General features: G+C 42.1%; 1 protein-coding gene across 1 annotated transcript in view; it reads right to left on the bottom strand.

The window, feature by feature from the left end:
- Window positions 1-710: 710 nt before the first annotated feature.
- The window catches only part of MRPS9 (mitochondrial ribosomal protein S9), a 42,728-nt gene continuing 16,090 nt past the window's right edge, over window positions 711-27,348 (bottom strand). The window contains exons 3-11 of the mRNA XM_072135888.1: window positions 25,657-25,719; window positions 25,356-25,386; window positions 23,995-24,074; window positions 14,029-14,117; window positions 9,309-9,384; window positions 7,203-7,371; window positions 6,506-6,614; window positions 3,141-3,310; window positions 711-907 (exon numbers count right to left, since the gene is read on the bottom strand). Of these exons, the coding sequence (XP_071991989.1) occupies window positions 816-907; window positions 3,141-3,310; window positions 6,506-6,614; window positions 7,203-7,371; window positions 9,309-9,384; window positions 14,029-14,117; window positions 23,995-24,074; window positions 25,356-25,386; window positions 25,657-25,719 (879 nt within the window). The 3' untranslated portion in view covers window positions 711-815. The remainder of the gene's footprint in view (window positions 908-3,140; window positions 3,311-6,505; window positions 6,615-7,202; window positions 7,372-9,308; window positions 9,385-14,028; window positions 14,118-23,994; window positions 24,075-25,355; window positions 25,387-25,656; window positions 25,720-27,348) is intronic.

Below are 27,348 nucleotides of genomic sequence, written 5' to 3'. Positions count from 1 at the left end.
ATGCTCAGGCCCTTATAGTGCACCTGCAGCAGAATTTGACCTATTGAATCACTACCAGTATTTAGTGATGCAGAAAACACCTTCCAGATCATGTTTCTTTCACTGCCATGCATGGTGGTGGTATACAGAAAACAAGTGAGATGCAAAGTGGTTGTGTAAAGTCGCAGTGGTGGATAGTTTAGCACTGAAGTCCAGCTCCCCACACTCCTCTGTTGTGATCAACATCATTCACCAGACTTCAGGCGAGTCGTTCCTTGACACCGGCAGGGAGCCAGTTAAAGTCTCCTAATGATTATTTCTCAAACCAAATAACACAGATTTTATATAAAAACATGTCTGCTATATATTTTTCAGCCTCTATGGGAACCTGTCCCCAGTGAAAAATAGCCCTCTGGCGACAGGTTCCCTCTAAGGGTGGTGGCACACGTGCCGTTTTTGGCTGCAATTGCAAACGTAAACCAAACGAAACGCCTGCGTTCCGGTACGACCCGCCGGTGTTTTGCATTAATTTGCGGGCGTTACCATAGAAACACTGATGCGATCGGGCAACGTCCCGCCCCGGTGGGTGCAGTTTGGTCTGCGTTTGCAAACGCAGCCGAAACAGCATGTGTGCCACCACCCTAACACGTTACATGAGTTTTTTGTAGCCCTTGTTGCAGGTGTTATGTGAAGCCCTACAGTCAATAACCAGTTAATAAAAAAAGCACAACTTATGAAGTTATATATTATTATTTTATTAGAAAACAAAATAACAAGCTATAATACAGCCAGGCTTCTTGTACTCCTGCAGCTTCTTCCAACATCGGGGAGGCAGGTTAACGCTTCTTCCATGTGAATTTCCTGCGGGCACCCTCTTGGCCTGGTTTTTTCCTTTCCTTATTACGTGGATCTACAGTGAGTAATCCAGCTATGGGAATATTAACAAGTTAGAGACCTGGACAGACCTTCTATAGACAACTAGAACATTCAAGAAAGAAAAGCACAGCCTGTTGTAATAACAAGTTCACAACCAAAATGGGACTTATATACGGCCCCAACGACCGTGTGAATGGAGCCTTAAAAAGGACCTGTCGCCAGATTTACCCCACCCCCATGACTACCAATGCCTGATGATAATGGGTTACAAGTACTCCCCATATCACCTAAAATTAGCTGCCAGTGATGCACTATACCTTAATTACAGATGTTTTTCTGATATGCAAATTCGCTCTTTTGACTCATGTCTGGTCTTTGTGACTCTTTTCTCTCGCAGGCCCGCGTTCTGAACGCGACGCTAGTGCACAGGGGGTGGGCCTCGGTTCGATCGCAAATGCGTTTCCAGAGAAACACATGCGATCGGGTTATCGATCACATGTGTTTCCCGGGAAACACATATGTGATCGGGCCAAGGCCAGTCCCCTGTGCGCTAGCGTCGCATTCTGAACACATCACTAGCGGAATGTGTGGCCGCGGCCTCAGGCTGGCAGTGAGCCACACCCCATTATTCTGACTGAGAGCTCTGTGTCTCTTTAAATCACTGCTCTGCCTCCTTGTACATTAAATCACAGCAGCCACCATGGAGGATGGAGAGGATTAGAAGGCCATGGAGGCAACTGTGACTTCATGTGGTCAGATACATGCACGCTAAAGGTGATGTCACTCTGGTCACAAGACACGAACTGTGACCAGTAAGGATGCATAAGGCAAGGGGAGGAGTAGATGGGAGGAGCCAGCCGAGCAGAACACCCCCCCGCTGATTCCAGGTAACATAAGATAAAAAGTGATTTATGTGGATGCAAGCAAAACTATTTTTAGCTAAAAGAAAGGTGACAGTCAGTGAATAGAGACAGGAAACTGTCACTGTAAATGTGCAGATGTGGTGACACATTTAAAGGACACCTTTCATCAGGTCTATGTCACAAATTCTGTCACCATTACCTGTTGGAGCAGCTCACAAGGATTCCATCCCAGCCTTTCTCTAGTCAATTCATACATTCATCATTGTAAAAAGTTATGTCCCCCTGCCCATGTCTGTGTGTAGTTTATAGTAAAGCATTACTAGTGTTTTTGTGAAAGGCACAGACATCAGCTACACAAGTAGTGTACAGGAGTAACAGAATATCAGGCTGTTACTCCTATACACATGGCTGCATCCTGTACCAGTTGTATCTCTCATACACACACACACAGGCTGCAGGGTGCATGGCAGCCAGAACCAGGAAGCACATAGAGGAGCCAGCAGCAGGAGTTTCACATCATTATACAGCCTGTCAGTCATGTGTATAGGAGTATCTCATACACACACCAGCTGCAGGGGGCACTAGGAAGCACAGAATAGCCAGCACCAGGAGTGTCACATCATTATACAGGCTATCAGTCAAGTGTACAGGAGTATCTCATACACACACCGGCTGCAGGGGGTGCCAGCACCAGGAAGCACAGAGGAGCCAGCACCAGGAGTGTCACATCATTATACAGGCTGTCATTCATATGTATAGAAGTATCTCATATATACACACGGGCTGCAGGGGGCGCCAGCACCAGGAAGCACAGAGGAGCCAGCACCAGGAGTGTCACATCATTATACAGGCTGTCATTCATATGTATAGGAGTATCTCATACACACACCGGCTGCAGGGGGTGCCAGCACCAGGAAGCACAGAGGAGCCAGCACCAGGAGTATCACATCATTATACAGGCTGTCATTCATATGTATAGGAGTATCTCATACACACACGGGCTGCAGTTTATGAAAATATATTTAGTCTTGGGGTGGTTAATTTGCATGACAGGTTGTCTTTAAAGAGAATTTGAGGGGTACTGTGCCTGTGTTGAATTGTGAGGGCACAATCACTGGCATTGTGGGATGGAGGTGGCAGTGTGGTATTTGTATCACCATACTATATTGGCAGAAGTTTACTGTAAAAATAACTTTTTTTCCTCTTTCAGGACTTCATATGGTCAGGAACTCCGTATAGTGCAAAAAAAAATAATTAAAAGACCATACTAAGTACTTGCCCTGAGGGTGAACAAGATGCATAGTACCTAGAACAATACATTTATATACATATCTTAGCTGGCTGTAATGTACATTGGTTACAGTTTACATCTAACCATGTGGCTGTAGCCATACAACTACTTAACGTATAATATTGCATCACCTTGTCTCATAGCCTCCATTTCTTTTTCAGAGACAAAACTCAATAAGGCCCTTGATATTGCCAAACGGACAGCTCCAGCTTGTGCCGATCTTCCACTTCCTGTTACTGTACATTCTGTATCAAACTTCATCAATCGGTCCAAAAATTGAAATGGGAACATGAGTTGCTCTCTAACAAAACATACAAAAAAACTCATAATACAATAACCTAAAAAATAAAGATCTACAATATTGATTAACCCTTATGCTTGCAGGATGCATAAAATTGTTGTTTTTTAATCAGACATTTGGACAATAAAAGAGCCTGAAATGGCTCATTATGTATTAAAGGGAACTTTTCACCAGTACAGTGCACATCTCTCACTGGCTTAGCGGAGTGCTTCTAAGACACTGTCTAATACCCAGACAGGAAATGTACAGGAGGGTAAGGGCCAAGTGTTTCTGTGAAGAAGAAGGAAGACAGAGAATTTTGCTTTCTAGCCGCTTCTACTGCTCTATAATTTCATAGAACTAGAGGAACTAAAGGGCTGGCAGGCCATATTACTCCAGGGGGCTGGCAGGCCATATTACTCCAGGGGGCTGGCAGGCCATATTACTCCAGGGGGCTGGCAGGCCATATTACTCCAGGGGGCTGGCAGGCCATATTACTCCAGGGGGCTGGCAGGCCATATTACTCCAGGGGGCTGGCAGGCCATATTACTCCAGGGGGCTGGCAGGCCATATTACTCCAGGGGGCTGGCAGGCCATATTACTCCAGGGGGCTGGCAGGCCATATTACTCCAGGGGGCTGGCAGGCCATATTACTCCAGGGGGCTGGCAGGCCATATTACTCCAGGGGGCTGGCAGGCCATATTACTCCAGGGGGCTGGCAGGCCATATTACTCCAAGGGGCTGGCAGGCCATATTACTCCAGGGGGCTGGCAGGCCATATTACTCCAGGGGGCTGGCAGGCCATATTACTCCAGGGGGCTGGCAGGCCATATTACTCCAAGGGGCTGGCAGGCCATATTACTCCAGGGGGCTGGCAGGCCATATTACTCCAGGGGGCTGGCAGGCCATATTACTCCAGGGGGCTGGCAGGCCATATTACTCCAGGGGGCTGGCAGGCCATATTACTCCAGGGGGCTGGCAGGCCATATTACTCCAGGGGGCTGGCAGGCCATATTACTCCAGGGGGCTGGCAGGCCATATTACTCCAGGGGGCTGGCAGGCCATATTACTCCAGGGGGCTGGCAGGCCATATTACTCCAGGGGGCTGGCAGGCCATATTACTCCAGGGGGCTGGCAGGCCATATTACTCCAGGGGGCTGGCAGGCCATATTACTCCAGGGGGCTGGCAGGCCATATTACTCCAGGGGGCTGGCAGGCCATATTACTCCAGGGGGCTGGCAGGCCATATTACTCCAGGGGGCTGGCAGGCCATATTACTCCAGGGGGCTGGCAGGCCATATTACTCCAGGGGGCTGGCAGGCCATATTACTCCAAGGGGCTGGCAGGCCATATTACTCCAGGGGGCTGGCAGGCCATATTACTCCAGGGGGCTGGCAGGCCATATTACTCCAGGGGGCTGGCAGGCCATATTACTCCAGGGGGCTGGCAGGCCATATTACTCCAGGGGGCTGGCAGGCCATATTACTCCAGGGGGCTGGCAGGCCATATTACTCCAGGGGGCTGGCAGGCCATATTACTCCAAGGGGCTGGCAGGCCATATTACTCCAGGGGGCTGGCAGGCCATATTACTCCAGGGGGCTGGCAGGCCATATTACTCCAGGGGGCTGGCAGGCCATATTACTCCAGGGGGCTGGCAGGCCATATTACTCCAGGGGGCTGGCAGGCCATATTACTCCAGGGGGCTGGCAGGCCATATTACTCCAGGGGGCTGGCAGGCCATATTACTCCAGGGGGCTGGCAGGCCATATTACTCCAGGGGGCTGGCAGGCCATATTACTCCAGGGGGCTGGCAGGCCATATTACTCCAGGGGGCTGGCAGGCCATATTACTCCAGGGGGCTGGCAGGCCATATTACTCCAGGGGGCTGGCAGGCCATATTACTCCAGGGGGCTGGCAGGCCATATTACTCCAGGGGGCTGGCAGGCCATATTACTCCAAGGGGCTGGCAGGCCATATTACTCCAGGGGGCTGGCAGGCCATATTACTCCAGGGGGCTGGCAGGCCATATTACTCCAGGGGGCTGGCAGGCCATATTACTCCAGGGGGCTGGCAGGCCATATTACTCCAGGGGGCTGGCAGGCCATATTACTCCAGGGGGCTGGCAGGCCATATTACTCCAGGGGGCTGGCAGGCCATATTACTCCAGGGGGCTGGCAGGCCATATTACTCCAGGGGGCTGGCAGGCCATATTACTCCAGGGGGCTGGCAGGCCATATTACTCCAGGGGGCTGGCAGGCCATATTACTCCAGGGGGCTGGCAGGCCATATTACTCCAGGGGGCTGGCAGGCCATATTACTCCAAGGGGCTGTGACCAATGCATTTCCCTACCTCAGCTTATACTCGAGTCAATAGGTTTTTCCATTTTTTAGGGGTCTCGGCTTATACTTGAGTATATACGATATATATATTTATTCTTTTGAGAATAAATACACATAACCGCAACACAGGTCTTTAATCTATATAACTGTTTTTGTCTAGACCTCCTGCAGACTAACTAGAACAGACTAAGGGTATATACACACGGCCGCATATACATCCCCATAGACGGCAATGGCGGCAGTATGGTGCCACATATGTGTGGCATGATCCGTGCCGCACACGAGGAAAAGATAGCGCATGCTTTATCTTTCCCAGTGTGCGGCTTTCTCCTCTACCGCACAGGGGTGGTATGCATACTGCTGTGTAAATGTACCCCAAGCCTGGAGCAACAATCTGATTCCTATAACACAGTTACCAAAATGTGTCTGCAGCCGGAAATTGAAAATGCTTCTTTTGTTATTCCCAAACAACAGGGCCTAGAAAAACTTCCTTGATTTGAGGGAAAAACCTGGTTGGTTACAAGACCCTCATAACCCCTTTTTTTACTCATTATAAAAAGTTTTCTTGTATGTATGTTTTTCTGTTTTTGTAGGATAGAGGGCCCACAATGAGATTCAACTCAATGGGGGAGATGCATCAGAAATGTCTGAGAGTAGAACTGTTCTAGTTGGCCATAACAACCAATCAGGGCTCAGCCTTCATTTCCCCACAACCATTTATAAGCTGAGCTCCGATTGGTGTGCATGGGTAACTAGAACAGTTTTACCTCAGACACTTCTGATAAATCTCCCCAAAAATGTATATGATGTGGTTTTAATGCTTCACAGTCACATACAATAAATTTCCCTATACATATTAATAAACAGCCATCTTACTTGTCTTGAAGTACTGTAAAATAATCCAAATACTCCTGCCCATTGATGGTAATTTTTCCTTTTCCCTGATCCCGTACTACAGCTGTTGCCTCTGCAGTTTTCCTCCGACCTAAAAATAAAACATAGGAAGTGCTATTCAGCTTCTAAAAAATTATAAAACTTTTTGCCACACTTTTTTTCCCTTTTGCTCAAAGCTTTATGCAACCTGCTGGTGTATCTATTAGTCTGGACAAGCACTGGTACTGGTGTTCAAAAGCTGAAAACCCTACGCACTGTGCAAGTCACAGATCCTGGCAATGCATCTGTAAGGAAGCCGCGTGTGGTCTGTGTTATCTTCTACCTGAACAGTTGGATCTTACAAACACATTTCGTTACGTTCAATGAGCGAACAACAGATTTACTTTGTACACAGCACATTGAATCTCTGCAGTGGCTCATCTGTCAGAATCCTGTGACCATACTACTTAGGCTTTGAGCAAGAGCATCCAGGATGCTCTCCTCTGCTGTATGATATGCCAGAAACAGATCCTAATAACTCTCTATAGCTTCACACCACTCGTCTGAATTAGTAGCATATTGTATGTGGCCTAGTAATATTTCAGAATTAATTTTTTCAATAGTAAAAATGAAAAGACCCAATATCACAACCCGAGGAATAAATTGTTACAGTGTAGCATATATTCAGTAATATAGTTACCTTCCCCTGTGCTGAATGCTACTCCATGCTCATCATACTGCAAAGGATTAACCATCTGCTTTTTGGACTGGATCTCAAGATTCTTGCAGTATTTCAGTACAAAGTCCTCCACAATACTGCTGTGCGGCAGACTCACCAAGCGTTCCATGGTTTGTAAAAAATACAGGTACTGCAGGCAAACAAAAACTCATTAGGAGGTGTCAGTGTAATTGCCTGTGCTATAGTTCCAGGCTGAAGCTTGGCAAAGCAGGACTCTCATTGACATTCCCTGTCAGATTGACACTTTGGCATATGGATGTTCATTTTCAAACAGTGTGAGACAATACATTTCTATGCTCCACAAAATCCCCAGGACCTGTTTTGCAGACAACAATGAATCAAAGCATTTTTAAGCTACTCATTTGTAATTGAAGGAATCTTGTCACAAACCTCTGCAAATTATATGAGCCTTCAAGAATTTCTTTCCACTTGCCAGCTGATTTGCATTTCCTTTTGGCACTTTCTACAAATGGCGTTTATGAAATTTTGCCACCTTTAAGACCTTATTAGACTTTAATCTCCCTGCACAATTAATTTCTTTGTTTATGAGGATGCGGTTGTTATTAAAGGAACTTTTGTTGCCAAAATGCAGTTATTTATATAGTAAAAATTAAGACAAAGCAGTTTGTGTGCACCCTTAAATTAAATTCAAAACAATAACTAGAAATCATTGAAAGATTCTCTTCTGAAAGGTTGTTAAATGTTTTAAGTTAAAGAACAGTATCAAAATTGGTGGAAATTGGACATGGGCTTATTACTAAATCAAACCAATTAGACCTCAATAATCATCTGCCACTTGGGGTACATTCATATCCCGCTTTTGGATGCATTTAGTGTATTTGCCTGGAAATCTCCCATCATATATGCTAAATGTATCCATATATCATACTGGCAGAAGTAGACTTCCTTTTTGCTAGCTGTGTTTTTCCATCCAGCTTCCTACAGCAGAATGACAATAAGCTCAGCAGAGGTTATAAACAGCCTTCAGAGAACGGATACAACTGTACTGCATCCATCCTCAGCGTCCGCTGAGTATCCACTATGGGAGGTCTCCAGTGATGTAACTGTCTATATAAGGATAGTTAAATCACCTGGGCTATAACAATATGTGAATGTAGCCTTCATTAAATTTTACCTGTTGGTCACACACATTGCTGCAAAAGCTCCACTACATACACATAGCTGCGCTACATGCACACAGACAGCTCCTTCTACACTTGGTCATAGCACCCTCACCCCTCAGTAACCCTAACCCCCTAAATACCCTCAGCACCCTATCCGCCAGATCTCCTAAATTTGCTCCCTATCCTTTGAGTTAACCCCCTGCATACACAATAACAGCTCACAACATCTTTTAAATACTTTCCCTGCAACCCCATAGCTACTCAGTGCATCCAGACATCTGAAGGTAACAGGCATCTTATCCTGTGTATACAGCCTATACATCTTCGCAAATCCTGTTTTTTGCGTGCTGGGATGGCAGGGAGGAGAGCAGTGCACAGGCATTTCTCTCATGAGATGGGGGAAATGCTTTATCAGCGGTTCACCCGATCTGTAAGAACGCGCTTCTCTGAGTGTTTGTATGTAACTGTAACATTTAGGATGCTGTCACATGGAGTGTTCTTGGACCGTTTTTACACATGCATTTTTGTATGTACACCATTCGTTTGGCTGGTTTTAATCCGTTTCACAGCTGCTTACATATCTAGAAATGAAGATAAAACTATTCATACCAGCCAAACACATGGTAAACATGCATGTGTTTTCAGTCTGTTTAAAAACGGTCCAAGAACTGTGCACGAAAGCACTGTGTGACTGTACTCTAAGCCTATCTCTACGTGTAACAACTGCCACAGCACTATGTACCGATTAGAGCTTTTTCAGCACAAAAAATGTGCTAAAAACTTGGCTTATACGGAAAGTGCTACAACTTTTATGCAAGGATGGAAAACACATAATTTAGTACAGTCATACATAAAAGTTACACTGGGGCTATTGCATGATCATTTTTATTTTTTCATACACAAAATAGAGAAAATGAATTACTTGCAGTAAAACATTACTTACGTCCTGGTCAGAGAGTTTTTCTACTAGCAGGTTCTCTAATTCTTCCTTAATCATCCATCTTCTGCCAGAGAGGTCACTGTGCAAAACAAACACACCACATTACGCATCCACTAATTATGCAGCCAATTAGAGACGCATCACCTGACATCACTAATATTGGCATCCGTGGCGTGATGATAAACCAAAACACTGTAGAAAATCACAATTTCAACTGCAGCTAAAAATAGCATCTTTCTATGAGAACAGCAGTTCAGCTTCAGTGATATCTGAACATAGAGAGGCGGCAGGGTGGTAAAAGATGAAGATTTCAAAGGAAAGGTGTAAAATCAATATATAACACAAAATAAATATTTTACTTAATAAAGAAGAAATCTAGGTTCATGCAAAGATACAAACAGAGTAGATAACCACTTTGTGAACAAATAAAACAATGGAATGGTTCATCCTATTATTTGTAACCGACCAGCACCATCCCTCCTCTGTGGTACAGAAATATTGGGAAATTGATGATAGTACCAATTTTGCACACATTGACTGCCAGTCTTAGTCATCTGTTGGCAGACCTTTCTCTCGTCTAGAAAATTTGTTGGAGACAAAAGAGGAGTGTTTCTATGGTGTAATACCCTTAGTAAGTGATCAAGTATTGTATAAAGTATAACTGCTCACCTGATGGAGTTGTGCTGGCAGACAACTCTGATGCACGTGTTTTGGGGTAATAGCCTTCCCCTGCAGCCACGCTTTCAAGAGGGACCCTTTCTCCAGAGTTCAAAGGGTGAATCTTGAAGGTAAATATCCACTGGATGTGCAAAGACGATAATGAGCGTTTTTATGGCGCTGGGACAATCCCCTGGCTGGCCCCACCCCCTCCGCGAATCAGTCGGACTCCAGCAGGGAGAAGATGGAATGACTGCGGGGAACGAGGAGAGAATTTTGAAAAACCTCAATTTGGATCGTCCCAGCGCCATAAAAACGCTCATCATCGTCTTTGCACATCCAGTGGATCTTTCTCTCATCTAACATGCATCACTTTAAGTGATTATAACTTTGGAACACTATAACATCAACATGAAATTGATTTTGAGAATGTTTATTCGTGACACATTCTACTTTGTTAGTTTAAAAATTTGGGGTGATATGTTTTGCATGAAATTCTTAAAAATAAGGGAGTTCTACTTTCCTCATTTCCATGGAGATAGTTATACCAACAAAATAACTTGATAAATAACATTCTCTGAATGTCTGTTTTATGTTTGCATGGTTTAAACTTGGTGCAATTCTTCAAGTTTTCATGGAAAAACTGATTTCCAGTGATTTTGAAAGTCCTAAATAATAGTAAAACCACATTTTAGAAACTTCTCCCATCAGAGCATGTAAAAAATTTTTTTACAAAGTTTGTCAACCCTTTTACTGTATTTAACGGGAGTAAAAATTGTACTTGTAAAATGTACTTTAAAAAAAATGACACATTCACAATGAATTAAAATAACTGCTCTGCAAGTTTTGATACCCAACTTCTCCTGAGTGAGCCAATACCCCATATTGGGTGGTACAGTGCTGTATTGACCAGCATATAAAATAATATGTTATAACTTTATTATGGTGATACCTAATATACATATTCTTTTTTTCTTTCCTCACAATTTTACTGCATTAAAAAACCACTTGGAGAACGTCCAAATCCGTGTTACCATCATCATCTTTTCAGAGGCACAAATTCTATATTTTTCTGTTGAGCTGGTTGAAGGTTTATTTGTTTGCGAATAAGAGTTGTTCTTTTCAGTGGTCTCTTTTTTGGGTACTTCCTTTTTCAATCACTTTCTAGAACATTGTTTTTATCGATTCAAATCACTGCACTGCACTATTATTGTCTTGCACAGTACTGTAATGGTCTCATGCTTATGGGGCAGTTATCTGATGTAACCTGGCATTGGGCAGCATCAGGCATTCATCAGACCCTGCAGCTGCCATGGAAAGGTTAGATTACCCTAATGAGGTGGGTCCAATCCACAGAGGAATACCCTTACAGGCTGCTTGTGAGCTGCATGTAATAGTATGGTAGTTTGTGGGATGTCACTTCCGGCAGCGCCATACTATTACCTAAATTTGCAGGAAGGGGTTAAAGCATATCTTTCAGTATGAAAACAGAGCTGAGAAGAGTAATACACAGCTTTGAAGAAAAAATTCACTATTACTTATCAGTCATTCATCTATTTTCTTCAGTTTCATGGGGGCGATCCAATCTGTATGTACAATGATTTATTTATGGGGGAGGTGCCATCAGTGACTGACAGGTATCTTTTTTCCCCATGAAGGGCTTCCAATTACCAACTTAAATTCCCCCCATCACTATATGACTGCTTCTAAGTGTAGAAAGACCAAAGATAACCGAACAAAAAGTTTACTTAAAATTTTACCAAAAATTACTATAAACTTAAAATCTGCTGCACTTTATTAGTAGCAAATTAACTTTAAGCCTGAAAACCACATCTTTAAAATATGGAGGACACATTAGAAAGTTTCCATAAATCTGGAGAACTAGGGGCAGATTTATGAATCTATTTAAGACCGAATTATATTGTAATTTGCAGCAAAAAAACATTACGCCTTAATTAGCACAACAAATCAGGCATGGCCTTTGAAAAGGGGTGTGGCTATAATAGACGCAAAGCTAGAGTAGAAAGGAGTATACTCCTGAAGTAACATCTGCAAAGAGTTTGTATGTTCTCTCCGTGTTTGCGCTGGTTTCCTCTGGCTCTTTCACTTTCCTCCCACACTCCAAAACATACTGGTAGGTTTATTAGATTGTGAGCTCCATTGGAGACAAGGATCGATTTGGCAAGCTTTGTGCAGCTATAATAATAATTAATAATGCCTTTATTTATAATCCGTACTAATGCATTTTACCATGATGTGATACCGTATTTTTCGGACTATAAGACGTACTGGACCATAAGACGCACCTAGGTTTTAGAGGAGGAAAAATAAGAAAAAATGTTTTTTTCCCCAAATAGTATGCTAAAATATTTAATAAAGTAACTGGGCGGTGCAGTGCAGCCATGTTTCTCTTTGGATATCACCCCCCCTCCTCCTCTCCCGGGCACCGCCGTCTATCTTTAGATAGAATTATGCTGGCACGTAGTCAGGGGGTCTCAAGAGTTACCAGGGCTGTATAGGTATGAGTATATGTGACAATGGTCACAAGAGCTTACAATCTATGAGGAGGAGGGGACACAGGAGGTGACAGTGCCTGTACAATGGCCACAAGAGCTTACAATCTATGAGGAGGATGAGGGGACACAGGAGGTGATAGTCCTTGTACAATGGCCACAAGAGCTTGGTCTGTGGGGTAAGGCACCTTCACAAGACAGCAGCCTCTACATACCGGGCAACAAGGGGTTAAGAGTGAGAGAGCAGAGACCTGGGGGCACTTATCTGATCCTGTCTGGAGAGAAGTTACATGTCAGACACTGCAGCTGCACACAGTGCTGCAGCCTTCATCTTCTCTCTTTTCTCTTCCCTCTGAACCTCCCGGGCTACTTACAAGCCGAGCGGGGATTGGCCAGAGTCAGTTCCTTTCTCCTCCCCCCTCTCTCTCCACTGCTGCTGCTCTGCTACAAAGCTTGAGGACATCGATATATATGAGAGTTACAAAGCGCTGCGTTCTGCCAGCTTTAGCTGTAGGGCTGAGAGGAGGAGAGGAGCGCAGCACAGAGCCGCTGCGCGTCACTGTGAAGGGCTACGCTTACTGCCAGTATTAGCTGGCAGAGCGCAGCTCCATCCCCTCCCGCAGTACATCTGGACTATAAGACGCACCACTATTTTCTGGGGGAAAAAAAAGTGCGTCTTATAGTCCAGAAAATACGGTATTACAGTTTATCTGCAATAAGGAGGGAGTTCAAGGGTTTAACCCTTAACGCGATAAGTATTGTGTCTGTAAGGGTTAGAATATATTGACCCCCATTTTTAACTGGTTTTATGAATTGTTTTGCTGGACATCAATAACATTTATTGATAAATTGTAGCTCTCCTGTAAAATTGTCTTCTTTCCTTTTCTTTGATGTGCCAGTCATTTATAGTGCACCAGATTTATCAGTTTTGAGAAATTCTTCCCTAAGCTTTTTCTCCACTGAAGTCCTGCAGAATTGCATCATTTCAGCTATGAATTCAACAAATAAAAATACAACTATTTTTGCAAGTGAAAAAAAGCTGCAGAAAAGCAGCCTTTCAGCAAGTTATATGTTTTTGATAGTTTTTTTTTTTTTAGAACCTTTTGCCATATCCTACATACATATTTAGGCATCATGTACAAGACCGTGTGTGCTTTCTGGGTCACAAACAGGAACATGACATTGGTGGAAGTGACACGGTGGCCTTACACGCCAACAATAAAAAAATTCATAAAACGTACACTACAGGCTTTTCAATTTTTCAAAATAGCCAACAAAAACTATCAAGAGCTCTCTGCAGGGTCAGACTGAGACAAAGCATCTAATGACATCCACTCATGTCCCATTGCTGGAGCTTGTGTCGCAGAGTAATGGGTAAAATTGTAGCAACATGCTCACTGCATATAAACCAGAAGGACAGACTACTTCTAATTAAGAGGACAAATGAGAGTACTACATGTTGGCAAAGGTGAATTACATATTCAATTGTGGCTATACAAGGAAACTTAATTAATGCTTCTAGGCAAATAAGAATCATTTTTTTGAAGACCTACATCACTGGTTTTTCATTTTCTTCTTTTGAGCCTTTTTTCCTAACATCTTCCCCATATGCTCGAATTGACAGAAACTTTGCATGTGCATCCTGAAAACCAAAAGATAAAGAGAATTATAGACAAGCATAGATATAGATACATTTACTTACATAGAGTATACACATACATAGAGTACTTCTTTAACCCCCACCACTTATATCAAACAATACATATTTTCTTTCTCTATACAGACATAGGACTCCATGATTTGGAAGCGAAGATTTTCTTGCACAGAGCTACAAGATAGTCACTTACATATAAAAAAACATGGGGTTTTGTATACTACAAATAAACTGGGGTAGGAAATGCATTGGTCACAGACCAATGGTCAGCACAGCATAGTATATAGGCAGCAGCACCACAATATATAACCAGCAGCTCAAGTCTCCCTAGTTTATAGCCAATCCCCCGCCCCTAAGCATATAACCAGCCAGCCCCCTAGTATATAGCCAGCCCCTTGCTTCCTAGTATATAGCCAGCCAGCCCCCTGTCACCTAGTATATAGCTAGCAGACCCTTTTTCTGGAGGATGCCACCACACCAGGCCACGAAAGAAACATCATCTAGAAGCTGCTAGGCTGCTCCACATACTGCTGGTAGTTTATTAGGCGAATTTCTGATGACAGATCCCCTTTAAAAACTGGTTGCAATTTTTAAATTTAAAATGTTTTGGATAAATAATATTTTTTTTTTAATTACATATTCTCAGTAGATAAAATACCAAAACAAGTACAAAGTTTGTTACCCAATCTCAATACTCCATATGTGGTGGTTAACAGCTGTATGGGCACACGCAGGGCCGGCGTCAGCACCCGGCAAGCGCCGGGGCTCACTGCTGCTGGGAGGGCCCACTCGTGGCCACATCCCCGTTCCTTGCAGCCTGGCCGTGCCGGATGTTTGAGACGTAAAGCGGCGCTCCGTTTGCTGCAGGACGCTGCCGTGAGTCTCTGCATGTGAGCGCGGCTGCGGGCAGGAGGAGGAAGTCGGCGAAGGGGAAGTTCTGCAGAAGACTGAGGCGAGTACTAATTCTTTTATTATGAATGGTTACATGGGAGGTCAGGAGGGGGCTGTATGAAATGAGTGGGAGATGAGGAGGGGGCTGTTTATAATGAACGGGAGATTAGGAGATGGATATATATATTGAATGGAGGGATGAGGAGGGGGCTTGTATTTAATAAATGGGGTTTGAGGAGGGGGCTGCATATTTTGAATGGGAGGTCAGGCAGGGGCTGCATATAATGGATGAGGTGAGGAGGGGGCTGCATATAATGTAAAAAATACCTATACTGTTAGGTTGTTTAGATTGTGAGCCCCATGGGGACAGGGGCCAATTTGACATGCATTGTGCAGCGCTGCGTAATCTGTGTGCGCTATATAAAGAAATTATTATTATTATTATGGGGTGAGGAGCGGGTTACATATAATGTTTGGGGGGAAAGGAGGGGGCTGCATATAATGTATGGGGTGAGGAGGGGGCTGCATATAATCCATGTGGGGGAGGGGGCTGCAGATATTGAATGGAGGTGAGGAGGGGGCTGCATATAATGTTTGGGGGCTGCATATAATTCATGTGGGGGAGGGGGGCCGCATATAATTAATTTATGGGGGTGAATAGGCTGTATATAAAAAATCAATGCCACTACGCAAGTTTACTGCAAAGGGGCCCACTGAGGCTCTGTCCCCCGAGGGCCCACTGAAACCTGGAGCCGGCCCTGGGCACACACCGTGGAATTGAAGGGAATGTGCACCATTGTCAGCAGATTAACATTGTATAGCCAATGACAACTAGTGACAATATTTTTTTTTTTTGGCAATTTGGTCATATAGCGGCTTATTTTGTGCAAGATTAGATGCACTTCACAAATACTTATTTTTAGCGGGTCTTTAGCTTATAGATGAGATTTTATTAACTCTTGCATGTATGGAGGAAAAGAAAAAATTGTCAATTCTGACTTCCTGTTTTTCACATATTTTCATATTAAAAATGAAAACCCAGATTATACTGTAGAGAAGAAGCTGTGTGTGCAGGTATTGACTATGCCATGCTCTGTAAAGGGCAAGCAGGTTTACACATTGTTATCCATCCTAGTTATTCTCTAATGACCAGAAATGGGATTTAAACTGTATGTAAATGAATACTAATAGCAGTGATATTTCCAGATTTAGTACTCAGTAGCACTTTGCTGTTCACTGCCGATCCCTCCACTGAGCAGAGGACAGACAAGAGCAATGAGGCTGTCACTATACGAGACACCAGCTGAGGCAGGGGGGCAAGCACAAGACTACAGGACCACATTACCCAGAACACTGTGTGCCATTTATAAACACTGCCAATTCACAGCTGTGCTACCACTGCTTTCAGACTAAACTCTTCAAGTCACTGGAGCGGAAAAGACATATTGTAAAACACAACTAAATAAATGATAACATTTATTTATAAAGTCAAGGGTGAACAGAAAGGTCCCTGCAAATGGACAGAACTCTAGAATAAATGCTGTGAGGCTGGCAAAACTGTACTGGTAATTGCCGAGAAGCCATTTAGTGTCACATAACATGCTCTGCTACATATCTTACAGTTATGGGTGGCCGAGGTTACCTTCTGTATGTTTAATAGTGTCTTTATTCACTAAAGAGGGGACAAACAATACATTGTAAAAGATGGAAATGTCACATGGCATTTATACCTTCTCCTTCATCAATTCCTATTATGGAAAATGCATGCGGCAGCTGCAGAAGACTATTTGAAGATGGGAAAGGGTGTTCTAACATTATTCTGGGAATAGAACTTTATTTTTTTTTTTGAAGAAGCATTTAAAATGGTAAAAATATTTAATATCCTTGGTTTAATTTCAAATGTACTGAGATCAGGACATCCTCCTTAGGATGGGTCCACAGGTCAAGATCCCAGGTTTATAGTTACAGTGATTACAGAAGTAGCATGGTGGATGAGGTGCAAACCAATCCCAACCTTAGTCCGCATTCACACAACCGTAGGAGGACATATGTACTGCCGCAAACTTGCTTACGTCCCCCAAGTTAGGACACATCCTACATTTCCCAGCGTTACGGGCTCTGCGCCGCTATGGAGAGGGGGATGGGGTCACCGTCCTCCTCTCCATCGCAGCTGACGTATCGAACATCAGTGTGCATGCGGCCATATGCTGTATTTGTGTTGCAGGTTTTGAATCTGCTGTTTATTCACAACCGTTACAGATTCTTGTGCAGTCAGGTCAGTTCAGATAAATCATGGGTTTCTGCAAGTTTTTACGGAATATTTGAAAAAGAAATTCTGTTGTGGACCAGATCTGTTTCTATCCATAAAGTGCATCAGGGTTAATATATACAAAAAGCATATAAGACCATTTCCATTTATCTACGGCAAGTTCCTAGTTCCATGAATTTATTAAAAGTATCATAGTATCATAGTATATAAGGCTGGAAGGAGACGCAAGTCCATCAAGTCCAACCTTTAAGAATTAAATAAATGTTTTATCCCCATAACCCGTGTATGTATGTGGAAATGGTTGTGTCTGGGTGATCGCTCTATCCATATGCCATATTAGGCCATGGGGAAGTTCAGAGGTCGATGTCCAGCTCTGGACACTCTCCATGCTCCAGAAAGTAGAGCCACTATGTCAGTGGTGGCCAACCTATGGCATCAGTGCCAGTGGTGGCACTCAGAGCCCTCTCTGTAGGCACCCAGGCCATTACCCAAGCCCAGACTTCTTCCTGTGGTCAGCCCAGGGCATACCATGTTCATAGCTATTTTAAAATGACTGGAACTTCAGGAGTAGTGCGGGGGCGGGGCTAGAGTTCAGTGAGCAGAGGGAGAGAAACTTAGCTCCACGGCTGTCACACAGAAATCGAAGATGGCTGCCCCGACCCCAAGTCAGAAGTTACTTGGTAGTGTCTAGGGGCAACTGAAATTGTGTACACCAGGACTGAGAGAGACAGGTTAGACTTATATCTGTGAAATGCTGTATTTTTTGTTAAGAACAGTGAATTAGAGAATGTGCTATTTTGTTATCCTGAGCACATTTAAGAAACATTGTGGGAATACCCCTTTAATTACATATTTTTTTGCTTTATGAAATTAAGTGATAAATGAAAAAAATATGCTTTTTTTGTTGTTTTTAGCAAGGATAACTCTTACAGAAATATAACTATTTACAGCATAACTCAGTCATCCTTTACCCAAGTTCAGAAACAAATGCAGACGATTCATGTACTTCTACAATTCTGGAAATTGTAAGCCAATTTTTCCCTCCAGCTGGTCAGCTGAAGGGAGAACACAGAAGAAGCTAGAGAAGAGTAAACTCCAAACGCCTATAACACCTGAAGCCTGGCACCTAGAAACACAATTCTAGTGTCATATTAAAACAGTAGAATATCTTTAATATTGATTAAAGGAGTGTGTATGAATACTTCCCAGAATCGGTAAGATCTTCACTCTTAAATTTACAATGAGACATCTCAGAAATAGAAAGCTGTATATAAAAATCAAAATTTTTACTACAACTTTTAAGAGTAGATATCTCCAGTTTAGTGAAACATCCATATAATAATATAAAGCATGTTTAATATGACACCAGAATTGTGTTTCTAGGAGCCAGAGTTCATGAGAATTTGTTAATTCTAATGAAGCACAAAAACACTATAGAAGCGCTTGGTCATGAAGGCCTTTTCAAGTCTTTATGGGAGTTCAAAAGGTCACCTTTGGAGTTCTATTGCTCTTCCATAAGGCAAGGGTCTGTAATGTAAAGGTTTTCTGGCTTTTCTATATAACATACACAAACACATATTTATGCACATATTATGCATATTCACTAACAACATGATAAAACTGGAAGAAGAAAAGGCAAGCTTCTTTGATTGTAGCTCAGATCTGATATCCAGAATCCCCAGCAGGTTAAACGCCTGAGGTACTTTAGAGCTTTCAGTATTGTCTATAACATTATACTTTGAGGTGTTAGGGTTAAATGGTTCTGAAGCACAAGCACTACAAATAAAAGCTTTATTCCTTCCAAAATGTGTAATTTCTTTATTATGATGGAATGCAACAAACACATCTTGCCCTTGGGTTGCTCTGTTTCAGCCAAAACAAATGCAAATGGCTTGTGGGATGACAGCTGTTTGATAAGGCCTCGACAAGACCTGCATTCTAGACTTTTTCTATTTTTTTCCTTCTGAAACTTGGGATGAGAGGCGGAAGGCAGGAAGAGAATTAATGTAGCATACAGTCTAAAGGCAATGCTACAACCGTGATTAAGTAGAAAAGTTAAAAGGCACAGATTTTCCACAGCCTCGCTGCGTGCAACCCATCCGTGTAACGAGTTGACAGGCCTAGCGCGTCCTCTCCATCATCCACTCCGACAGCTAAAACGCAGCACTGCATCCTTTTTCAGAGGAAATTTGCGTCTGCACCATGAAGCGTTGTACATTATTTCTTAGCACTGCGGGGGGCTCAAGTCCATATGGAACCTTCACAAATATTACCACAGATCAAACCGGCGGCATCTCCAGGCAGATTTGACATACCTATTTAAATGAACAGCAGGGGTCCTGCGGCTGCCGGAGGCTGAGCAGGAGAGAAAACCTCTGTGGAAAGTGTGCTGCGGCTCCATTACTCAGCAAAGGCACACTCTGCATTTATCACCCCTTTCATTTCTGCCAGGGCACAAAAACTCATTTGCTCAAGGTCAACGATAACAACAGAACTTACATTAAAAAACATATTATATACACATTTATGTGTCTAGTAAGGGAAAAGGTACAGACCTTCTACAAGCTCAAATATACCACATAGCTATTCTCATAAGTACATAATTATATGTAAAATGCCCATGACAAATTATTTCCCATGTTCAGCATGACACGACTAAAACACACTATTCAGCAAAGGTGGCATAAGTGAAAGCTCACACTCATGTGCTTATAGGATTCTGCGTGACACTTGGTTAACCGTTTGCTTTTTTTAATGGCATTTTAAAAAAAAAATAACAAAAAAAGAGAAAACCAGCACCGAAACGCTGAAACCAAGAGAGGCTCAGGATAATAAAGACACCACATGTATCTTCTTATATAGGGTAAAGAGATAATATACCACTGACGACTGCCTTCTCTGAGATCATCAGGATACAAGGTGGGGTTTACACATAATGTCTATAGGGATTACGTTCCAGGTTCTTAGGCTGGGCTATTCATCCTATTCTTCCAGTGAATATCCCAAATCTACCATAAAATTCTCATTTTCTGCTGTGATTACAGAAATGACACCAGTTTCACCTGTGGTATTTTTTGCTTGAGAAAATAGAATTTTGTACAATATAGTGTAAAATTCACATACACCAGATATGATGCAAACCACAAATAAAGGGGCTTTCCTATACTTCTAATGACCTAGAGATGCACAGCTCTCATTCACTTCTATGGATAATTATAGGACTCCAGAAAACACCTAAAACTACAGAAAGGAGCCATTCAAAAGACTGCAAAGAGCAGCCATAAAGAAGTCAAATCATCAGGGTTGTGTTTGAACTAATGTGTACCCATGAAAAGAAAAATGTATAGTGGGAATTTATTAATCACGGTCAGGATGATATGTCAAATTAGGTGCGCCCATTTCTGGAACGTTAACAGTGGAAACAAATTCCATTTTAAGCCACTGACTTCCCAGCTGACTGAATACAAAACAATTCACCTCCTTAAAAGGAAATCTACCATCAAAATCAAGCATGATAGACTGTCTCATACTGCTGCTCTGCTCTCTCCTGCAGGGAGATTACATAAGGTAGAGGAAGGTTTAGTACCGTGGGAAGGGGAAGTGTTCCTTGCATACTGTAAGAACCTGTGCATCTACAACACGACGGGGCTCTGGTAACACCCCCAGAGCCCTTCTGGGTCATTAACATAATTCTAAAAGTTTTTAGTAGGAAGGATGTCATGAAGAAATGATTACCAGTCATGGTGCCTGGATCTAGGAGTGTCAAAAAAAATAGGAATAAGTGTACCTAGGGTTGCACAGATTTTTGAGTGCGATACAATACCCAGAAAAGTATTGCGATACTCGATATCGATACAATACTTTTTTTCTTATCTTAAAAGTATTATCTGAATGTTTAAAGAGAACCCGTCATGCAAAATAACCCCCCTAAACTAAATATATTTTCATAAACTGCCATTAGAGAGCATTGCCTCTATCCCTTCATTGTCTCTCTACATGCCTTTAAACCTAAGCAATGAGGTCCTAAAGCTGTATGCAAATGACCTGTGAAATGTCCAATGAAGCATTAGCATATTCAAGCTGTCCACTCTATTCATGAGTGGGAGGCACAGCCACACCCCCAGTGCATGACTGACAGCCTGTATAATGATGTGAGGCTGTATAATGATGTGCTTCCTGGTGCTGGTGGCCACGCCTCCTGCAGCCTGTGTGTGAATATGTGTGTGTGTATAGGAGATACAGCAGCTCCAGGCTGCAGCCATGTTATAGCAGAACATGGCCGATTCATGTGTAGCTGATGTCTGTGACTCTCACCTGTATATTAGCACACACACTAGCAATGCTTTACTATACATTACACACAGACATGAGCAGGGGGCGGAGAGGGGAGGGGTAACAGGAGTGACATCATTGCCTCTGACCATGTGACCAGCCTCAGTTACATGATAAAAAATAGATGATTTTACAATGAATAATGTATGAAATAACTAGATAAAGGCTGGGATGGATCCTTGTGAGCTGCTCCAACAGGTAGTAGTGACAGGACAAGTGACACAGACCTGATGACAGGTGTCCTTTAAGGTGCAGTCACATGGGAAGTTTACATTGCAAATTTGCATTTCCATTGAAACACGTGTGATTTGTAAACCGGTGATTTGCCAGGAGGCTTTAGTGCTTTATGAGTGTTTTAAAGGTTATCCTGGTGATGGTAATATAAAATAGCATAATTTAGGGTTCATGTAAACAGGAGTTTTTGATGTGCGTGTGATATCCTTTTTTTGTGAATGGCAAAGGACCCACTGTTTCCTATGGGTCTGTTCACATGTCCATTTTTTTACGGATGTGCAGACAGTGAGAAAAGAAATTGCAGCATGCAGACCCCATACATCCATAGAAGTCAACGGATCTGCAAAAAAATGGATGGCACATGCATAACATTCGTAGGCAACCAACTGGGCAGGGCAAGAAGTAGATTAAAAATCCATCAGCCTTTTTTGCCCACGCCCATTTTAATAAGCCCTCATTTTTTGTCTTATACATTTTTATTCATTTAATCTAACTGTATTATATGCTGAAAATATTATCTCCATAATAATTATTAGTAATATATTATGGAGATTATTATAATAATAATCTCCATAGAAATAATCATCTCCATAATAATCATAATCATCTAAATAATAATAATAATCTCTGAGAAGATCCCACTCTATATACTAGAGCAGTGGTGGCGAACCTATGGCACTGGTGCCAGATTTGGCACTCAGAGCCCTCTATATGGGCACCCTTGCCATCACCCCAGAACAGGGTTCGCCAGTAAGGACTCAAGGCCTCTTGCAATCACAGGCAGCACAGGACCCTAGAAGGAAGCTACAATGATGATCCAAACTTCTTCTCCTTCTTTCTACTGTATTGGTGCCCTCAGGTACCTATACAATTTAAACCTGTGACAGAGCATGGAGTAATAAGTTACTGTTTAAATTGTGGCTCTGGCACTTTATGAAAAAAATGTGGGTTTTGGTTATAGTTAGGACACTCTGTGTCTAAAAGGTTTGCCGTCACTGTACTAGAGCATTAAGCCTGTGTCACAGTGAAACTCTCGGTTACACAAAATCCTCCCATAGTCTTGTGGATAGAGGCCCTGTCCTGTCTCTCTATGGCAGGTGGAGGTTGTAGGTTCAAATCCCGGGCTGGGCAAAAAAATTATTTAATTGCATATTTTAGAGTCTTGTGTCTGGGGAAGCCCTGAGAGATGTAGAAACACCATATATGGACAGATGGTGAAAGCTCCCTGATAACATGGTTCCTGCTCTGCCGCTAACCCAACACTCCTACACAAAGGATTTCCTGACCGATGTCACCTCCCTGCAGATAGATACAAGGAGTCTGTAGAGTCTCTGGAAGTCATTCAGTACCGCAAGTAACAGAAACATGGTATTGAACAGGTCTGGCTTTGAAAGTATTATATAAGTACCGAGTTTTCGATGCAGTGTGCAACCCAAATGTTCCTGGATTATTGTGCTTGATTTTTCGATTTCCTTTAAGGATGGCTACTGGACACATTGCAATCAGACATGTAATACCTATTCTCTATTATGGGAATTATCTTATTAGTGGTCATCCACAATTAAACATTTTTTGCTTGGTCATTTACATCATTAGTAACCAAAATTCACTAAATGACAGAATCTTAACCAACTGCATTGGCATAAGAGCATGTCCTTTCAACCTCAGGAGTCTTCTGAAACCAGGCAAAGGTCAGGCCTTTCTACTTCATGTGCCAAGAAAAGGAGGTGCAACAGTTTGCACAGCTTTTGACTGACAACAGATTCGACAAGTGTGAATACTGCCATGGGTGCTTAACTAACCTTCCAAGCCCTCTGTCCCAGTTACTAGATAAAATATATATGTGTACACATTGTGGAAGAAACTTGCCAAATCGGACAGAGTATTATGGAGAAGTATAGGATAGGTAGCATCCCCCATGTGCAGAATGAATCACATTTATCCATAGACTACACACCCTGTTAAATGTAATGTGGTATTTAAAAGGATGTGTATTTATTGTCTTGGGTTGGGGGGGTTTGAAGAAAAAAACAAAAAAAAAACAGGAAAACCCCAGAGTAATTTTGAAGGCGTCCCTGGTGTAATTTACCGCATTTGCTTGCAGTTCACACCATTTATCATACAACATAAGATACTCACGTGCAGTAATGAGTAAAACGCCTGCTTGCCAGTGTAAAATAGAAAATGGAACGGTCGCTTGTCTTCTCCCCACTGAATTGCTGGGGGTAAAAAAATAAAAAAAAAATCACTTTAGGGTTTTTGTTAAACAGAGACGTTAATAATATCAGTTATTTACAGACATAATTAATACATACATTTTTAGACCAGAACACATACAGTTAGGTCCATAAATATTTGGTGAGAATTAACATTTTTCTAATTTTGGTTCTGTACATTTCCACAATTAACTCTGAACAAAAGCCGAGTTTTTCAGCACAAAAAATGTTCTGAAAATCTCCACTTCGGCTTATGCTGGGGGGCAGGCTAGCTTTATATTGGGGGGCAGGGGCTGGCACCAATACATTTCCCACTCAAAGCTTATACTCAAGTCGATAGATTCTCCCAGTTTTTTTGTGGTAAAATTAGGTACCACGGCTTATATTCGGGTCGGCTTAGAATTAGTATGCACAGTAGGTTTTATTATGTTTTAATACATGTGCATGTAAAAAAACCTTTGTTTCGACATCTTCTGGCGCCAATTGCTTTTTCATACTTATACTGTACTGTGTACCGAGCTGTGTAAGGTGTCATTTTTTGCAAGATGAGCTGACATTGTCATGCTACCATTTTGAGTATTGAGCAACCTTTTTATCACTCTTCGTTAAAATTTTTATATGTGACAAATAGGCGAAAAAAAGTGATGTTTCAGACATTTGGGATATTTTCTCTTCTGGGGTTCAACTCTGAGAATAAAAGTTATCAAATTTTGATAGACTGGACATTTTGGGGAACGCTGATGTTACATGTTTATGATTTAATTTGTTTGTTTTTAAATCAGTTCTACGGAAAGGGGGGGTGATTTGAACCTTTAGGCGTTTTTTTTTAAATACTTTTTTGTTATGAGGAACTCCTCAATTTCCAACCTACAAAGGACCTGGTGAGTGTCCTTTGGGACTGCGATATAAGGACATTTTAAAGAGTAGAGCACTAACACTTTTTATTTATATAGCGCCTACAGAGTATGCAGCGCTGCACAACGCATACCAAATTGGTCCCTGTCCTCAGGAGGCTCACAAACTAAACAACCTAACAGTATGTTTTGGAGTGTGGGAGGAAACCCACGCGAACACGGCTGCTAGATGTTAAAAGGAGGCTGCCTTACAAGGTAGCTAAAGAGGCATTATTTTCCTTATCCTATACTTCTTACAGCGGACATGCAAATAGGGACTTGTGATCTCCATAGTAATTATGCGATTTTCATAGTCTGTTATATGAATAGGGCAATATGTTGTTTGTGGGGAAGGAATCGACTATTTAAAGGAGGTTAAAAAATACCTTACCCAGCTGCTTGGGAAAAATCTCATCAGGATGCTATAAGAAAAACAAACATAGGAAATGTTTTTGTTAGTAATACAACAGAGTGTAGAAGAGTTCCAAGGGAACATTTTTTATTATTACTCAAGGTGTACAGTGAATAGCTCACATCAAAAAGAATTTAAAATAAGAATTAATTTCTCAACTTGCTCTTGTTTATTATTTCATCTTATTGTGCAAATGGATTTAAAGTAAATGATATATATTATATATGTTATATATCATTTTATAATTAACAGTAAGATAATAGCAGTGGTAGGGTAATACCTTCATAAGTGGCCGTGCTCTCTTCTCAAATAATCCAGAGGGAAAGAGATAGGCAATAGCTTTCTGAAATCAGAGAATGAAATGAGATAAGCGTGTGATACCAAGATTATAACCATCTATTACCAGGACAGTTGTGATTAATATACATATTATATATATATTAAAATACACAAAATAAGGTCAGTTTTACATTTGAACTTTTTGCACTTACATTAATACTAAATCCCATTGAAACTGCACCCAGTACTCTTATAGAGATACGTAATGTGGTTGGTTCAGGTAATTTGTGTGAATAAAGATATGATTCCACCCATTAAATGGGCTTTATGATTAAAAAAAAAGTCACAAAAAGAAAAACTAGATTTATGTATAAATTTATCACATGCATTCTGTGATCTGAAATAGGGACATGTGGCACACAATTAACGTGGTAAGTAACAAATCACCAATAAAGTCTTGACCACTTTATTGCCATGATTCTACTAGAAATGTCATTGGATGTGAAATACTATACAAAGGCAAATTGAGATGGTCCGTATATGTGATAGTTTAAAAGAATTATACAAATTTTACTTCAATCATTACTTCCACATACTAATTGGATCAATGGGGCACGTATTGTGAATATTGGTGGAAACAGACTTCTGGGCCAAACATGAGAGCAGATCATATGCTACAGTGGTGGGCCAAATATGGACAGAGAGCAGGGAATGACCGGAAGGTACCTAGCCCTCATACTAAATAAGAGGTGTAAAGTTAAACTAGACAGGCTAAAACTATTTTACAATTCCTCAGTGCCAGGAAAACATATTTGCCCATTATAGTGGCAGCTGTACAAAGTACCACTATTTGTTTCAACAAAAAGTAGTTTCAGCCGTCTGCTGCCTCTTACTGCTTCTCTTTCCTCTTCTGGAGGATACATATGAGCAACCAACAGAGCGCTGTCATGTGCATCTTCCAAAACCTGAGAGATCTATGCAGGGAAGAGAAACAGAGCTGTCATTCTCCATTCTCTGCTTTAGGTGAAGCACTCAGTAAATGGAGCCGTCTATGAGGATTTTATGGCCCCATAAAACTACTTTGATTTAAATTTTGTAATATAACAAACATAATGAACTAGGTTTCTTTTTTATTGTAATCACCCTCATTTCCCCAACCATCCCTTGTACAGGTATCTCCCATCATCACAACCAATGTTAACTTGATTTGAACTGTAGAGAAAGAAAAAAAACCTGTTTGTTCCATAGTCCATGCATGGGTCCTTGCATGGGTATAGTCAAACAGAATGGAGTGAACAGTAGTAAGATAGAACTGTATATGAATTACACATATGATCCTAGGCCTTCCAACAGTGTTGCACAAAGCCAGCACCAGTCCTGGGCATGCCCAAAGCTGCTGGGGGAGGGGGTACACATAAGGCTTTATATAATAAATCCATTGGGAGTGAAGGGGGGGGGGAGGGTCTGTATATAAATAACCATCAGGGGGGAGATTGGCCTGATAAACTAGGGTATATTTAAGGGAACAGGAAACTGTTTTAGTATCTGAATTTTAAGTGCTGCCACATGAGTTCACTACAATGGGGCCCAGCGAGGCTCAGTCACCCAGGGGCCTATCCTAAGACGGCTAAAATACTGAACCTTCCAGGAGTTAATAATAATACTCTTGGTGACAGTATAATCTTAAAGTATC

The sequence above is a fragment of the Engystomops pustulosus genome, chromosome 2 (genome assembly GCF_040894005.1).
Source record: "Engystomops pustulosus chromosome 2, aEngPut4.maternal, whole genome shotgun sequence".
Lineage (NCBI taxonomy): Eukaryota > Metazoa > Chordata > Amphibia > Anura > Leptodactylidae > Engystomops > Engystomops pustulosus.
Note: the sequence above shows the minus strand (reverse complement) of the source record. Positions and strands in the feature narration are given on the sequence as shown.